This window comes from Terrapene carolina, unplaced genomic scaffold (genome assembly GCF_002925995.2).
Source record: "Terrapene carolina triunguis isolate 2854851 unplaced genomic scaffold, T_m_triunguis-2.0 Scaffold179, whole genome shotgun sequence".
NCBI lineage: Eukaryota > Metazoa > Chordata > Testudines > Emydidae > Terrapene > Terrapene triunguis.
Window position 1 is genome coordinate 8,743,990 of NW_020664530.1, and position 18,158 is coordinate 8,762,147.

General features: G+C 40.3%; 1 protein-coding gene across 1 annotated transcript in view; it reads left to right on the plus strand.

Moving 5' to 3' along the window:
- Positions 1 to 18,158, plus strand: part of LOC112107988 (adenylate cyclase type 1) — a 215,664-nt gene that overhangs the window by 119,438 nt on the left and 78,068 nt on the right. The window contains exon 6 of the mRNA XM_024201932.2: positions 10,044 to 10,171. Coding sequence (XP_024057700.2) covers positions 10,044 to 10,171 — 128 coding nt within the window. The remainder of the gene's footprint in view (positions 1 to 10,043; positions 10,172 to 18,158) is intronic.

Genomic DNA, 18,158 nt, shown 5'->3' on the forward strand with positions numbered 1-18,158 from the left:
AGGCTAGTTAGGCATTAGGTAAACAGTTTTTGTCATATGATTTTTGCATTTGTTGCCTTTCAGTTTCATTGATGGGGCCCTTTTCCATGTTTTATGAGAAATGGTAAAGAAGAGCATTCAACTGATGTTATCTGCACCATTCATTACAGTTTGCATACCTCCTCTTTTATTAATCTAGTCTCTAAACAATCCTCATCTTCTTTCCATTCATCGAATAACTTTTGTCACTTTGGGGGGGGGGTCACTTTCCTCACCTGTTTGACATTTCTGCAATATCCTTTTTGTTTATCATTACACAATGTGCAGAGGTTTTCATTGAGCTGTCCAGAGTGATGTTCAGGTCTCTTTCCTGAGTGGCTAAAGTTACTTAAGAGTCTAATGAGATGCCTGAGTAGTTCAGGAATTACTCCTACCCATGTGCATAGCCTTGCATTTCTGAACCATGAACTTCATCTGCCATTGGGTTGCCCATTCACCTAGTTTTCTTATGTCCCTCTAAAGTTCCTAAAGCCATCTCTAGGCATGAATGACCTAAGTAAATTGACAGGTTTCAGAGTAGCAGCCGTGTTAGTCTGTATCTGCAAAAAGAACAGGAGTACTTGTGGCACCTTAGAGTCTAACAAATTTATTTGAGCATAAGCTTTCGTGGGCTACCTCTGATGTGGGCTGTAGCCCACGAAAGCTTATGTTCAAATAAATTTGTTAGTCTCTAAGGTGCCACAAGTACTCCTGTTCTTCTAAGTAAATTGGTGCAGTCTGCAGTTTTTGACACCTGCCTGTTTACTGCCCCTTCCAGATCATTAATAAATAATTGAACAGCCCCAATGCTAGTAGAGGACATTGAGGCATCCCATTATTAACTTTTTGCCATCATGAAAATTGACTTTTTATTCCTAATCTGCCTACTCTCTTAGCCAGTTTCTAATCCATCGTTTTCACCCCATGACAATTTAGGGAATGTCTAAATTGCAGTCAAGGGTGTGATTGCAGTTTTTGTAGATATACCTGAGCTAACTTTAATCCAGCGAGCTTGGGTACCAGTAACAGCGCAGCTGTGACAGCACAGGCTTCAGCGTAGGCTTGCTACTTGAGTAAGTACCCTGGTGTTTGGGTGGGCTTCTACAGGCACTACCGTGCCTTCACTGCTACCAATAACCCAAGCTAGCTAGAGTAGGTCTATATGTGCTATAGTCACACCCCATGATTGCAAGGTGGACATTGTTTCCCTGAGACCATCCTGTGAAGGACTTTGTCAAAGGCTTTTTAAAACTCTAAAATTGTGAGAGTCAGTTATGCTTTATCCACTATTTTGTTGTCATGCGCAAAGAATTCAAATAAATTAGAGAGACCTATATTACAAGAGATACCTGAGGGAAAATGAGCCTCAAATATTTTGTTGCCAACAAATATTGTAATGATTAAGCCACTGGTGGCATGTTCCTGCTTCCAGAGACCACTTCATGTGAGAGTCGTTGAAGGTCAACTCCTTCTTTCAGGGCTGATCCACTTTATATAATCACTATAGTATCTACATGCTACTTCAGAGACAACAGTTCCTTTGGGCGGATGGGATTGCGGGAGGGGCGGGGGTGCAGAGTGCCTGCTCCATCCATCTTCCAGGGACAGGAAGACTCTTCTGCCTGATAAGCTTCTAAATCCTTCCCAAGGCTCATTTTGAACTAAGGTCAAGTGATCTCATAACTGTATTTGTTGGTCATTGAGACATGTGCTCTTTTCAGCACTCATGGATTGAACAAGTTTAGTAACAAAGGGGGGTGGTTTTATAATTACTTTTCCACATTCTTCAACAGCTCTTCAGTATTGTTGGCTTAAAACGAGCTGCTTATACACTTGCCATTTTGGAATAAATAACACTTCTGTAACGCCCATTGGACCAACTCGGTTGGTGAAAGGGACAAGCTTTCAAGCTACCTGAAGAAGAGCTCTGTGTTGCTCGAAAGCCTATCTCTATCACCAACAGAAGGTGGTCCAATAAAAGATATTACATCATCCACCTTATCTCTCTCCTATCCTGGGACCAACACAGCTACAACAACACTGCAAACAATGTATATAACTTGTCAGTAGCTATTTTGCAGTCTTTTCAAAATGCTGTATTTTTTAGAGACTACAAATTTTGCTTGGAGCCACCAAATGGTCAGTTGATTTACTAATTGAAATAAAAAAATATTTTTCTTGTGCGGGGGGAGGGGGGGAGAGGCAGATGTTTATGAAAGACACAGTACAGATAATACTATTTATTCAGTTTGATCAAATGCCAACTATTTTCTCCATTATGTTCATATTTCACATTTCTAGTGACGGGAGAACACATTTCACATATGATGTAGGAAAGGGAAATACGGGATATTGTCCTGAAAACAAACAACTTTAGGTTAGCATCTAGACAAAAAGCTATTAGATTCAGGTTGTGTTGAACACCCATACTTTCCCACCATCTTAAATAGTTTCAGAATTTCCAACAGGTGCATACAATACAATATAGAATGCATAAAACAGTAAGCTGAGATGCTGATCCTGCAACTGCATTCCTGTAGGCAAACCCCTATACCTGCACACTGCCCCAATGAAGTGAGTTGCAGTAGCAGGATTTCTATTTAATCTAATAATTTAAGAAAATCTTATGGATGGGAACTCACCCATCCTTTATTATTCTTGTTTTATACTTCCTTTTTATTTTCTAATCTGGCATGTTTCTTTCCTGGACTGAAGCAGAAATAAAGTAGGCAAGAAGAATAAAGAGATCTGGTTTTTTTAAATGTGATTTTAATGTGGTATGGGAGTATACATTTTATTCAATTTGGCTTTTACAAAGCTTCCTACAATTATTACCATTAACCTTAGTTAATAACTGAATTCAAGGAATTATAGGTCAGAAGCTGAATATTTGAATGTACAGAATTGTGTGTATGAATGTTTGTGCAGTGTTATACCCAAGATAATCTGTTTTTCTGTCTCTGTATAAAATATTCTAATTTAATGGAAAAATCTATAACATTTAATAGGGATGAAACCAGTAAGGACCTATAGATTTTATTTTTTTTTTAGCCATCCTATATATTTCTGTAGTAGAGATGTACAGTACTTCCCTATTAAATTCTATAGGGTGATTCAAAAAGCCTCTAAAACCATTTTAATTTTCTATTAAGCTTCATAGGGCTTTACAGCTGGACATGTTTATTAAACTGAAAAGAAGCTAGACTGGATAACAACAGCAACATTACTTATTATCATTTTTATGGCACATCTTCAAAGGTCTGTACAGCCATTAATGAAATAATAGGGGCCTTATCTTGTTCCCACTGAAGTCAATGGTAAAAATTCCATTGGTTTTCTGTGGGAGCAGAATTAGGTCCTAGATTAGGGAAAACAGATTAAATATTGAGGGGGTTGGTTGTTTTTGTCTTGCAATGATATGATCTTGTGGGGGGAAGGAGGGGTTGTTCCTCTTCTAACAATCATTTTATATTTAGTCCCTAAAACAAGGATACATTTGTGATGGTTTCAGTGGGTGTTAAATAGGTTAAGGGCTGGATCCTGAGAGCTAGATGCTTGACTAGTGTAAATCAGTGTAGTTCCATTGAAATCAGTGGTGCCATGCCACTTGTCTGCAGCGGGAAATCTGGTCCCATGTCCCTAACTCCTGTGAATAACTACAGTGGGCTCCTCACATAAAGGCTGCAGGACCAAAACTGCCAACAAAGCTTGTGGCTATTCTGGACGTTGGGCACTGGTGTAGAGGAACAGAAAAATGAGGGGAGAGGGGGGGTAGCAGAGAGAAGTGAAAATGGGGAACAAAGAGAAGCAAGGAAAATATATAAGGAGAGAGGGAGTGCAAAGAGACTGCTCCCTCAGTCAAGGGCCAGTTACTCATTGATCACACCTGTGACCGCCATGAATTGAAGACACCCCAGAGATAATAGGGGGGCGATGAGGCCCTGCAGTCCTTCCTCTCTTCTGCACTGGCTAGCCACAGAGCGGGGAGCTTGCTCACCATGCTGAGTACATTCCCGTTGCACTCCCTGGAGCTCTTGCACAATCCCTCCTGGGGCTTCAGTGAGAAATTGAAAAGCCAGAGATGTTCCAGTTTTAGCAGTTTCCCTCTCCTCTTTGACATGCGAGGCGGGAAATGAGCATAAAGGAAACGTATTTTTTAAAAGACCAGGGCAATAATGATTCCAAATGTGTATGGAGGAAGAAGAGCCCAAGAGCTGTTGTCTTTCCAGCCTGCCCAGACAAGACCCATATGCCTACTTCTCTGTTCTATGCGAGGCCAGTCTCATGATTGCAGCACCATGGAGGCAGGACTGAGAAATCTCACAAAAGCTTGGGTCTCTGGCCAAAAGCCTGAGGTTAGGTAGGAGCTTCCCCTGAGAGAGTGAAACTCAGCACCATCGCCAATGCAGGCCTGTGCCTATCAAGCACAAACTGACTCCCGTATTTAATTTAAATAGCTGAATATGTATATGGGGGGTTATTTTTGTTGTTTGCATTTTTTAAATACTCTGGTTCTTGTAATCATTTTAAATAGGTTGTTAAGCAGTAACTGAATTCACATTCATCCTGTCTAGCTGGTATAAGAGCTAAGTATTACTCTTTATCATGTCCATGAGCTGTCTGAGAGAGGGAGTAGGGCTATTGGAGTCTGTGGCGGAAGAAATGGGGAGCCCTGCTTCTGCATCTTTTCCTAGTTCTTGTTAATTGTTCCTGTAGCTCTGCACAGCAGAACTGAGCCCAAATCTAGCTCCTATGGTGAACGAGCTCTTTCTGTGGCTCAACTGATATACATTTTCTTGCTTTTTCTACTAATAAAAAATGTTACCTCTTAACAGATTTCCCTCCAGCCCCCATTCATGGATTGTGACTCCAGAGGGGTTAAGCAATAAACTTGTTCAAAGAACATAACTGCAAAACAGGTTAAAATAGGCCTACAGAAAGTAAGTTGGATCCATATGTCAAACACTGAGTTTAACTGTATTTAAGTCAAATAAGGTCAAATTTATCCCTGAAGTTAATGGAGTTACCTTAGGGCTACATTTGACATTTAGATTTTAAGAGTTTGTTCGTCTTAATTAAATTTAACTAGTCTTCATTTTTTGCTCTTTTTGGGGGGAGGAGGAGGGTTTGGTGCGCAGAAACTATGTTGTAGCCCTGATAGATAGTTGCAACCCTAGAGCTTCCACTGTGTTCTAAATAGAGAAGCATCTGATCTCTGCATTGGTAACTTTCTAATATCTGTAACAATAAACTAAAAGCATCAGTGATTACATTTATACTTGAGCTGAAGGTGTAATTTCCAGCTTGGGCAGACATACCTGTACTAAACTAGAAGTGTAGTCATGGCAGTGTGGGCATTAGTATGGACTAGCTGCCTGATTATGTACCCAGGGTCCTGGGCAGGATTGCACTTGGGGTGGCTACCCCTTCCCGCTTCCCATGTTGCTGCAGCTATACTTCTATTTTCAATGCACTAGCTCAAGCAAGATGTCTCGAGTGTAGACATGTCCAATATTTTTAAAGTGTTGACCTAGATCTGTTCATGTAACAACAAATTTCTTTATCAGTCCTGTACAAAAAGGGAGTTGCATTGATCAACAATATGATGCCTTGTCCCTTTAAATGTTCAGGGAGCTCTATGGTCTCCCCCGTCCCTAGTGCAAAGCCTCACTTTCATGTTAGTTAGTTTCAGTTTTGTAGCCAGAACAATAAAGCCTGCAGAGCAGACAGCTGTATGCCCATCAGCATCTGTCTATCTCCTCTGCTGGCACCAGACAAACAAAAAGCAATTCTAGAGCTTGTTAGAATTTGGCAGTTGAGAAGGTCTCTCAGTTATAGTCCTAAGTGCTGAGCCAGCAAAGCATTGGCTTCAGGGGGACTCAAGCATTTATTAAGAGTTCCTTCAAGGTCAAAACTTTAATACCTTTTTATGTGGTCCTTTCTTCCTCTGTGAATTCTGTTCCCTTTATTTTGTTTAAAAATCTTTAACCGCTGAGCTTGAAACATAATTTGGGTTGAGCGGTACAAGGGGCTTCATCTAATGTGTCTGAGATTCCAGTTTTGTATTCCGTATCCCGAGGTGGCAAACAGGACTTTTGCAAGAAAATTTGAAGAGATGTAAAAACAGCAGAACCCTTTCTGAATTAAGAAAGCTCCCCTTGTCCCACTCAGAGGAGACCAACGGGTTTATAAGACACTTCAGTTGAAAATTTAAAGGTTACTTAGCAACTTGAAAGAGTCTGCCATCTGTGAAGTTGTAGATTTAGGCATCCACCTGATACCAACAAATTGCTCTCTTGTCTGGAGGGAACTCTCTGCAGCTCATTTTGGAAGTATTTTGATTAAACCCTGCAGGTGGACGACCTGGTTGGCGGGTGCAGTGGGCTGGAAATGCTGGCAGACCCTGGTGCCTTCTATTACGCTCATGAGGCCAAAATGATCAACTATTACAGGAGCTGCCTGAATCAATGTTGACTTGAATTTATAACTATCACTGTTGTGGAATTGTGTTGACTCAGGTGGTTTCTGGGAGTTTCAATAAAACAAAATTGAGAAAAAGAAAGGGTTTCTTTTGTTAACTTGCATATCAAGTTAAAGGGATTGTTCACATATAGATTCACTATTAGCACTGGAAATCAACCTCATACAGGGAGAGAGAGAGAGAGAGCAGCAAGAAGAAAATCAAACAAGCTCCTACAGATCACTGTGCATTAGTCAGGTGCTATAAATAGATATGAGTGAGGAAAAGAGCTGATAAAGAATATAGTGGGATTTTTCAAAGCGGTGCAGATGATTTAGGCCAAGGTCCTCCATAAGTGTGTTTGTTTTGTTTTTTGTTTTTGTTTTTTTGGGAGGGGAGGGGGGGCTAAAGGAATGATGGTGGAGTTCACAAGCTTGTCCCTTCCACTAACAGAAGCTGGTTCAATAAAAGATATTACCTCAACCACCATGTGTGTTTCATTAAATTTGATGAAAGACGTGGTTAAATCGCAACCAATCCTAAAGAAAATTTTGCAATGGGGTGGTTTTCTCTGTCTGAGTTATAGCTGATGTAGGAAGAGTAGTTATCGACCATACAGTATTTTTTGAAGGGAATGCAGCTGATTTCTCCCTTATTTTATGTCCAGGCTGGGGAAGGGAAAGGAACAAAAATAGAATTAAAAAAATTACAGAGATAGAAAATAATAATAATAAAAAAAACTCTCCTTAAAACTCTCCTTCCCATGATGCTTACAAAAATCTTGACAACAGTTAGGTTGCTGATGTGCTGGGACTGCTGGCTGTTGTGCTGACCAATATTGTCTCATTGTTCTTCCTGGTCTGTCTGTCTTTATCCATCTGTTTTCTCTTGTCTTGTACTTAAATTGTAAACTCTTTGGAGCAGGGAACATCCTCTGTTCTGTGTTTGTAGAATGCTTAGTACAAGGGGTTCCCAGGCGCTATGGTAATACACATAGTTATAATAAAAACTCTGTCTTATCTTACACCTTGGAGTAGCCAACAATCCTTAAATCTGCTGGATTCTGATTTGCTGCTGTGATGATCCTGATAACTTAGTACGTTCCCTTGACATCATCTCACAGGTGGTTTATGCAGTACTGTACACCAAGCTCTCTCTAATAAAACTAAGTCTTTCATTCAAGCCATTTTGTAAGTAGGCATTGAAGAAGCAATGTGGCACAATTAATTTTCTGCATCCATATTTCTAAGTGGCTTTGTTCAACTAAATTCTGATTAGGTCAAGCAGTCATCTGCTGGTCACAGACCACACATACCAAATTTGAAGCTGAAAAAAACTTTATGTAGGGTAGGCCAAAAAGCGGGTTTCAGTCTTTACTCTGGAGCAGCTACCACTGCTCCATAATTTGCTCCATTAAAAATGCTTAATTTGTCAGCATAATTTAGCAGTTCCTGTTCAAAAGTTAGTACATGGAGTAAGAAAAGGTGTTTCATGTCAGGCTGGACTTCCTGGATTGTATATTCATAGGTATGTTGTTTGTAGTAATCATTCCTTCCATTAATACTGTCATTCAGTCAAGGATCTTAAAATACTTAGGGCTTGATCTGCAGTCCTTACTTACTTAAAACTTGCAATAAAATCTATAAGAATATTCCTGAGTATGGGCTGCAGGAATGGCCCTAACTAAGGCCCCAGTTGTAGTGGTTAAACTTAAGCACATTCATATGTGTTTGCAATATTGGGTTCCTAGGCAATAAAGCATAATTTTGAAGAATAACTGCCAAATACACGTATTCTTTAACAGAAGTTATTTTGCATCATAAAGCTATTTTGACTTTTCCAAATAACGATGATGAAATTAATAAAAAATATATATGGACAAAGATAAAGACTAATACAGTCCAAATCATGCGCTAAGGCATATTAAACAGTTAGCTGACCTACTAAAATATCTATGCTGCTTGTTAGAACATACCTGGAAAGAATGGCCTACTCTCTTATTTGCTGTATAAAAGGAGTTGGGCAAACTATTCACCATTCATTTTACAGATTTTGCCCTCCTTTCTGTTCAAGGACAGATGTTTATTTTATATATAATTTATATATATATGTGTGTGTGTGTGTGTATACATACAGACTTGTTTACTAGGCAGAAATACTTGTATATTTTATGAAAACACAGTAAACAGCTCTTAATCTTAAAGTTTTTACCAAATCGTTTGCTATTTGTTGATGCAAGTATATGTGGTGATGGGGTGAGACATGTGTTATTGTTTTTGTTCCCTGATTCCCTGTTCCCATGAGGCACGTGCCTTCATAGTCCCAGCCATAAAAGTGGGAGCCTTTAATCTGGTTTATTTAGGTACTCTGTGTCACTGCTCTCACCAGGGGTTTTGTGCAGTCCTTGTTGCAATGGATACCATCACCGTCTTTTCTTGTTTAACTGTGTTATTGCCAGATCCTGACCAGGGGTTTCAGGTAAACAGTCCCTACCTACATTGTCCTGGGTTGTTGGTCAGGACTATATAGTAATATTTCATATCATGTACCAACTACATTAATTGAATTTCCTGATCTCCAATTTGTTGTTACCTTTCACCATTCAACATAGTCACTGTCCCAAACAAATGAGTAACAATTTCAGTATAGTTCTATGTGTGAGGTCCTAGCTGGCAGCTGTGCATTGGATCACTGGAAACACCTTCTATGTCAGGGCTTTGGACAGAGATCTGGCAAGCAACTCAACCCCTATGATGCTGCATTATTACTAAGCAGTGTTCTAGTTTGCAAGTGGTGAAGGTGCTGCTGAAAATAATATAGCTGTCACCACCTCCCATCATTTCTTCTTCAAATCATGGGAGATTTAGTCATACGCTTGCTACTGAAAAACTTGCCAGCCCATGTAAATATGAGACAAATTCAGTAACAGTGCATGACTGCATCTTCTGTTCTACCCATATGTCATGTTCACACATTTAAATTGAGAATGAGTTTGCCCTATCAGATTTATGTATTGGTAATACAGACCAATGAGCATCTTCTTAAAAAAAAAAAAAAAAAGGAAGAAAGAAACAAAATACCACCACCATAGCAACAACAACAACAAAAACACCTGCCTTGTAAATTACAGATGGGTTTGAGTCACAAATTCATCTGAATCCAAATTTCCCCAATGTTCAGAGGTAGTTCGGTTCCAGCCTTTTGGTTTGAACTATTATAGACATGCAGTCCAGATGCAAAGTTTGGATCCAAACTTATACACTGTTTGTGACTGTTAAGATACGGTGTTTTGATTTGAGGCTTCTGTATTGGAAAACATACTGTCACAATGTTGCTTTGTAATCTGGAATTATAATACTGCCCAATTGAACAAATCTGGACTGATTACCCTATTTGATATACAGAAGGTGACAGTTCAGCATTGGGACCTCATGGCTTCTGCATTGTAGATTGTTTACTATGACCAAATAAACTTTATATGAAAAAAGTTTGTTATGCAGAACTATGTGGTTTCTATTGTAAATATTTTTTTATAATCTATTATTCCTGTCTGTTTTTATTAAAGGAAAACCACTGCAGAAGAATTAAAATTCTAGGGGACTGTTACTATTGTGTATCAGGATTGACACAGCCCAAAACGGACCATGCCCACTGCTGTGTCGAAATGGGACTGGATATGATTGACACCATCACGTAAGTATCTCAGTCATTGTTCTCAGGCTTCAGTGCCCAATGGGAAACAGTATCATCCCTGCCATGTTTGTGATTTGTGTTATTAAGGGAGTGGCAGTTTCTGCTGGAACTATGCTCATGTAAACCTTTACAGTGGTTCACTTGTGCCATGAGAGAGTCTTGTTTTTACACAGTGCATTCTAGGCACTGCTTTTCTACTCCATTTAATCAGTTTGATGAGAAAAAATGAGTTTGTGTGTGTGTGCACATGCGCCGCGCAGTGAGGGGGGAGAGAAAAGGGGAACTCATGAACTACCTCTATTACTATTTTCCATAGCAATGTACATTGAACCAGTAAGCAGGGAATCTAATTCCTGCTTGTTCAATATTAAAACGACTCTCAGTTCACCCACTTGTATGTAAATTCCAAACAGACTTTGATGTATATCCGTTGTGTGTGTTCATATTCACAAATCAATTGTTCACTCTGATTTTTGCCTTTCTGTATGTCATTTTGAAACTTTTATTTTGCCTTTCATCAGAGCTGTAATGTGAAATTCATTTTGCCTCTCGGAGAAGTTTTGGTTATGCTTCAGAGCTCTGAACTGATTGCCTTTTTACCAAAAGACAAAGTGTGAATGTGAGAGAGTTCTGAATGACCTGCTAGTTACTAAGCAAGAGCTGGAAATGTATTTCATATACTGACATTGGGGAGGGAGCGGGGGGAGACGTTGTTGTGTGGTTTCTTCACTACCATGTATCTAATATTTCAAAGACAATATATATGTGAACACACAGACACATAGTCATGCTACATATAAATACACACTGCCACAGAGTTATGTAATGCTAGTGCCTTTGGACTAGATTATGGCTCTCCCACAAGCCCCGTGGGAGTGAGACTCCAGGAGCCCTGTTCTGAGGGGGGATAGTAATTGGCTATTAGTTCTTACCAGTAGCTAATTACTGCCCCTGCCCCTACCCCTACCCCTTGCACTGGCTGTGCCATTGACAGGAGAGGGACCCCAGAGCCCCTTAGTCCCCAGCAGAGGTACATAAATCAAGGTACAGTCTAGCCTTTAATTTGAAAACAGGCAGTAAAACATTTTGTGCTATAGTTTTATGTAGAGTGATCAAAAAATTAAAATGCCTTGAAGTTATATAATTTTTGAAAGGCATAATTTGTATGCATTTGTAGTCCTCAGGAACATTTCAGTACTGATTTTAAAGAAATGTTATGAAGAGCCTATAGTGCCTTACAATGTAGTATCTTTCTGTCTTAGGCCTGGTCTACACTAACCCCCCAATTCGAACTAAGGTACGCAACTTCAGCTACGTGAATAACGTAGCTGAAGTCGACGTACCTTAGTTCGAACTTACCGCGGTCCACACACGGCAGGCAGGCTCCCCCGTCGACTCCGCATACTCCTCTCGCCGAGCAGGATTACCGGAGTCGACGGTGAGTACTTCTGGGTTCGATTTATCGCGTCCAGACAAGACGCGATAAATCAATCCCAGAAGATCGATTGCTTGCCGCCGAACCAGCAGGTAAGTGTACACATACCCTTAGTCTGCTTCTCAGTCTTTATCTATCCCACATATTTGGAGGCAATATCCATGTGTTATCTTACAGAGCCATGTGATAAATGAATTAGCATGTAACTTTGATAGTTTCACCTCCGCTCTGCTCACTGATCCATCTCTCTTAGGACTTAGACTAACATTCCAGTCACTATTGAGTAGTTTCTGCACAGTTGCCATGTTTATCTACTTTTTAAATCAGCTTGCCAAATAAATGTTTCCTCTGCAGTCCAAAGGTGAATTTTGCAGCACTCCCTCCTGCCCCCGCTCCCAGAATTCTAATTGCCCAAGTTGCAGAATGGGCAAATTCAGTTCTTGGTCAAGGACAGATTTAAGGACAGATATCTGACGAAACTCTAAGTCTTGAAATGGGAGCTTCCCAACTTCCCTATGGCGGGGACTTGGCATTCACTCCTAGCCTAGGAATGGCTCTGAATGCTAGGTTTAAATTGGTGAGATATTAAGTACTTTTTAGAAGTATTTTTAATGCATTAGTTATATTTCTGAGACCTGAACATCTGGACGAAGATACTGGGGGCCAGAGCATGCTGTCTGTTATACGTGTGCAAAGTCCATTTAAAGCAATCAGACCAGAGCACAAGCAAACAGGATAATTGAGGCCATAGTTTCACAGTCAACGCATTATGAAAAAAACAGTCCTCAACACATTTGAAAAAACTCTCTCAAACATTGCTATGAGTATTTTTGTCTATCATATGTGACAGCCCTACAATACATGATGGTGTGCTGTGCTGTAAAAGTCTTACTGGCACTTGCCACCTACATAACTCAAAAGTGACTTCGCCACCTGTTTGTAATGTGACTATCTGAAACGCATGCTGATAGAACCTGAAATGTACGCTGATGAATACCACACCATCGTGTGTTCCATTCATATAAACTAGCTGTATAAGAGCCAGATCATGCTGCTTCATGAAGGGGCTTGGAGCTGTGGAAAAATTTATGGGGTTCTCCTCTATTATTATTATTATTATTATTATTCCAAATTCTTTTGAGAGATGGGTTTGTCTGCATTGAAGTCACGGCAAGGATTGTGTCTTCTAAACCTTGCAGATCCTTTGGAGATACATGGCAATAGACACACAATTCTGTATCTCCATACCAGCTCTGGAGCTTTGTGGTGGCATAGCTCCATTAGACTGGAGAATTCCACAGTGCAGAGAAAGGCAGAGAAGAATCTGATATAGGTAGTGGCTGTATCGCATTTCTGTCTCCTTGTGATACATTAGCTCAGGCATGATTTGGTTCTATGTCCCATTTATCAAAATAACCAAAATTTTAAGAGGTTTGGATAAACTTGTCCATTTTCAGCCATCCATTCATCCAGTATAAATTCCTGTTGTATTGTATATATTGTGAAATTTGTAAAGCATTTTAGGATGAAAGGTGATATACAAACCTAAAGATCTATTATTATTTCTTTTACTATGTAATAATTATTATTATTATTTTAGTTATTTTTGTTATGTAAACACAGTTAAAACAGTAACAAGGGATATTTCAGCAATTCAGATATACACAATGGGATCAGAATCATTATTGTCTTTACTAAATAAATGTATCCTGCAAAGCCATCTATGCATAGCATTCCTTCTGTAGTAAATAGGTGTTCCACTTATAGAAAGTCTTTGGATTGGGGAGAAGTAAAGTTAGACACATAGACCTTCTACAGATTCTGTGAACTTCTCATTTAAAATGTATGCAAAGGCACTGCTTCCTCCTCTTACCTATTTTTAAATATGAAAGTTAATCTATAATTTCATTAGTTGGACTCTCTTTCATGTGTATATATGTAGTGTAATGATATCACTTGAGCTGCCCGCTCTTTGGATATCTCATTTATGCTAATATTAGAAATGGAGCATATTCTCTTTTTATGTTTGCATTTATGTCTGCTATCATGATAAAGTAAACATCAATAAGTCAAATTAGAAAAGAGGGAATGAAGCAGATGGGCTGCTGTGTATTATCTAGGCATAGTCAGTGAGAACTCATGGTAGAAGATAAGTAACAGGCAACTTCAGCATTTTCTTTTTGACAGGGTTTAATAAATTGGAAAAGACAGCACAGTGTGTGCATTGGAGATTAGGAGATGGTGGGAGAGGGCAAGATGAAGAAGAGTCAAGGTTGACGGAGCAGTAATTGGTGGTGTCAGATTTATATAGAGAGAGTTAAATTGGCAGAGGCCAATCCTTCATCTTTCACACATTTAAGTAATCCATTGATTTCAATGGAACTACTTGTGTGAGTAAGGATTGCAAGACCCAGACCTGCTGCGTATGCCTTAACTAACATAGAAACTGTGATCATCTCAGAAATCAGAAGGGGGTCAGGGAACAGCTATTGTTGCCTTTGAAATCACTGCAAACATTTTCCTCACTTTAATATGAGTGTACCAGGGTGGCCTGCCCCTTTAAGGGCCAGGAATCTAGGACCAACCAGCCCTGTTCAGTTTATCAGACTCAGCTGGGGAGGGGGTCAGGTGAGCCTTACAAAGGGCTGAGAGCCCTCAGTGGAAAGGGGGGAGCTGCAGGAGAGAGGTTGGCTCCTATGACTAGCCCTGGAACAGAAAGATAGGGGAGTAGAATGAAAGACCTCTGGGTCCCAGCAGCCTGCACTGATTGTGAGCTTTGATTGAATTAATAAACTGGTGCCCTAGAAGAAGGGCCTGAAATACTCTGGGCATGGAAGTGAGGCCTTCCTGGGAAGGTTGGGAAATTTGGACAGGCAATTGGCCTTGGAACTAAAGGAGAAACTGAGGCAGAGGCTAGCCTGGATCCAGGCCCAGTACATAACACTGCGACAGGGAGCATCATCCAGTCCGACACTGTTGAGCTATGTGTGCAGAGATTAGATTGATTGGAATGTATAGCCAAGCCAACAGACGTTCACAGAACTCAAGAGCTGCTAACCGGATTTTGTCGATGCATAGGTAAAAAAAAATTTTTTTTTTTTTACTTCTGTGCAGAGAACAAGCTTGGAAAATTTCAGACTCCAAAGGAATTTAGTTTGAGTGTGTAATGAGCAAATGAAAAAGGGGATTTAAGGCACAGTTTATAATGGAAATTGAATTTCAACTTTAATTATAGTCCATCAGTCTGGTTAGTGATTCCAAAGCTGAAGATGCTGCTGTTCATCAGTTCCATGACCTGTGGAAGCATTTTAGGTATTTAAATTACCCTTCATTTCAGGCAACATCAGAGCTGTAGAACTAGTGGGCTTCTCAAGGTCTATTTGCCCCACTGCAGAAGAGGTGTATTGCTGGTATAAATCCTTGGCTGGAGAAAGGTTCCATCCCTAGTATCAGCCTTGTCACATTACACAATGAAATGAAAAATCATCTGTTTGAGCTGTTTGATATTCACCTGGTGGATCTTCTGGAAAGGTTTAACGATTAGGTAATCGCAATAGACATTTCCAATTTACAGGAACACTAGGAGTAAAGCTTTCTTTGGGATGGACAAAAAAGTCCTCAGTGTATAGAGTTAGCCCCTGATCCTCCAAACACTTACACACTTACACATGTGAGTAGTTCTGTTTGTGCAATGTTATGTATGTGCACAAGTGCTTCGAGTAACAGGGTCTTAAACTGCAAGCTCTTTAGGGCAGGGACTGTCTTTTACTACATTTTTGTATAGTCCCTAGGCTCAATATGGTACGTGCTCTCTAACATGTCCATGCAGATGCTCCTTTTCTAAATGCCCTAAATATGGCCCTGCATTTAGGTTCCATTTGATGGTGCTTCTCCTTGATACCAGTGAAGTGATCCAAGAGGTGTTGGGAGATTCTCTAAGAAATATATTGAAAATTTCCTATCATTGCCCCAACTTCTTTCTTCCTCAGAGTAATCTCTTCAAATGCGCAATCCAAGTCAGACTATGGTCAGTGTGTGAGGCATCTCTTTCATAGTAGTAAAATGCTTAGACTACAATCCTATCCTTGTTCTGCATGCTGAATTCCTACATAGCCCTAGGGTAATGGAAACATTCACCACTGTGCAGGGGTACAGCACAAGGCGTATGCCCCATTTAAGTCTTAAGTGGGACTTGAGGTAGAGTTAAGTGTTACATAGAATTTGTTGGCCCACAGCATGGGTGTGAATTCTGCCCATAAATCTCTTTTTATTAGATTCATTAGTGACATAGTTAAACATGCCCATATTCTTTAGCTTCTCATCAGTATGTGGCAGGTGTCATCATCTCACTTTTTAATAGTATTTAAGCCAGGGATTCTTTCGCTTCATCTTATTTAAATTGCTTGTCACACCTTGAAGGGTTCAGTCATCAGTATTATTTATGATGGTATTTTACTTTCAAAAATCATATATTTATTATTTAACTGCCAGGGTATATTTATTATGTAACTCAAGTTTTCCAGGCTGCTGGCTACTCCCCAGTAGAGTGGGTGGAAGTGGGAGCCTCAGCCTCGTTTAAAGGTGGGAGATGTATGAGTCTTTAAACAGAAAATAATAACTTGCATCTTTCATTCCAAAGGATCCGAAAGTATTTCAAAAACTGATATACTAATTACATATAAAGAATTCCTTTGCTCAGGATGGAAATACAGCCTCTTCAGGGATGTAATGTGGGAATTATTTAATCGTACTCAGTAGTGCCACAGGGCAGGAAATGAAGTGTAATGTATCCAATTGAAAATGAAGACAGAATATGGGTAAGGAGGAGATAAATATTACAGTTGGAATGTGGCCAGAACACTGGGGTTAACATTCATAAGCTTGTGAAAAGTGTTAGGGGATCTTTAATCACTATCCTTGGGTATACCTCTCCTCAGCTAGATGGCACATATCACACTACAGTCTCACGCTGGGGCACAGTTCAATACAGAGGGAAGCATGCCATAGCTGAATCACTAATAGCACTTCCAGCCGCACTTAGGTGTTCCCATCCAAATATTCACCTGGTCCAGTTCTGTTTAACTGTGGGAGCTAACAGGATAAGGTAAGGTTCTTCCCTGCATTTGGGGCAAGAATAGATGGGAATGTGAAGGAAAGTGGCTTTAAACCACTTTATCCCACTATATATTCTGAGTCAGCAAAGAGCCTGTTTTTCCCTGGGGTAAATTAGAGCAGACCTGAAGCTGCTTTTTCTTATGTTTAAGGTTGCGAATCTTTCAGGGAGGTCATGGAAGTCATGGATTCTGGGACCTCCGTGACTTCTGCAGTCGCACCAGCCTTTGCTCCGGCGGCCCCAGGCAACTGGTCCCGGGTGCTGCCCTGGAGCAGCGGTCCAGGAGCAGTTGTGGTGCTCCAGGCCACCCTCGGCCCAGAGGAGCAGCGACGGTGGCGGGGCCCTTGACTGCCCCTCCCAACAGGAGCAGCAGCAGCGCCAGAGCCCCGAACTGCCCTCCACCCCCTGGAGCAGCAGCGTCCGCTGGAGCACCATTCTCCCCACCCCCTCAGCAGGTACGATTTAGTTAGGGGTATTTTTAGTAAAAGTCTGACAGGTCACTGGCCATAACTTTTTGGTTATTGCCTGTCCATGACTTTTACTAAAAATACCCGTGTCTAAATCGTAACCTTACTTATGTTCTGCTTCTCATGGCATCCTATGGACTCAGACAAGCAGAAAATGGCTATTACAGACATACTCCATTTTCACTCCTGGCCCGCCTTTACCCTTTTTCTCCCTAAGCAGATATATCCCTAAGCTAGGGCCTGAGAGCTTGGCTAGTGTACAGCTGTTACAACAGCTCTAAGTCAGCTGAGGAGCATTCTCAGAAGGCTGTTGCTTGCAATACAGAATCAGGTGTGACTTTGACATGGATCATAGAAGTTTCTGTGTTGTTCAGTTCATGCGTGTGGCAACATTTCAGCCCATATTTTACCCAGACTGCTTTATCCATTCCTACTGATGAGGATGTGTAATAGATTGTTAGTCTTACAAACACTTGGTATCAGGTGAATTGATTTTAGTGAGAACTGCTGACTGCCTGGTACTTTTGAAAATCAGGCAACTTATTTAGGTGTCTGAACATGGATTTAGGAGCCTAACATTTGCCTTCTATTTTTTTTTTAAATCTTGGCATTGGGATTTAGGGATCCAATTAAGATGTTTGCCTTTCAAAGACTGACCCACAGTATACACTGTGTAGCTATACAAATGGCACTCAGTTGTTATGTATTCTGTACTCTCCAGTGAAACACGCACATTAAACAACAGAAGAATATGATAGTGTGTGGTCCTCCCAGACATGGCATCTATCATTGCAGTTAATACATTTATTCAAAAACATCCAGATAATCTGGAGGCAATTCATAGTAAGACAGTCTTTGTCATTAGCATCCAAGAGCTAACTGATTCCTGATGGTTCTTAAATGGAACTACCATCCTAAAAGTATCTAGGAAAACTTCAAGGGACATACTCTGTTCCTAATATTTAAGGACCA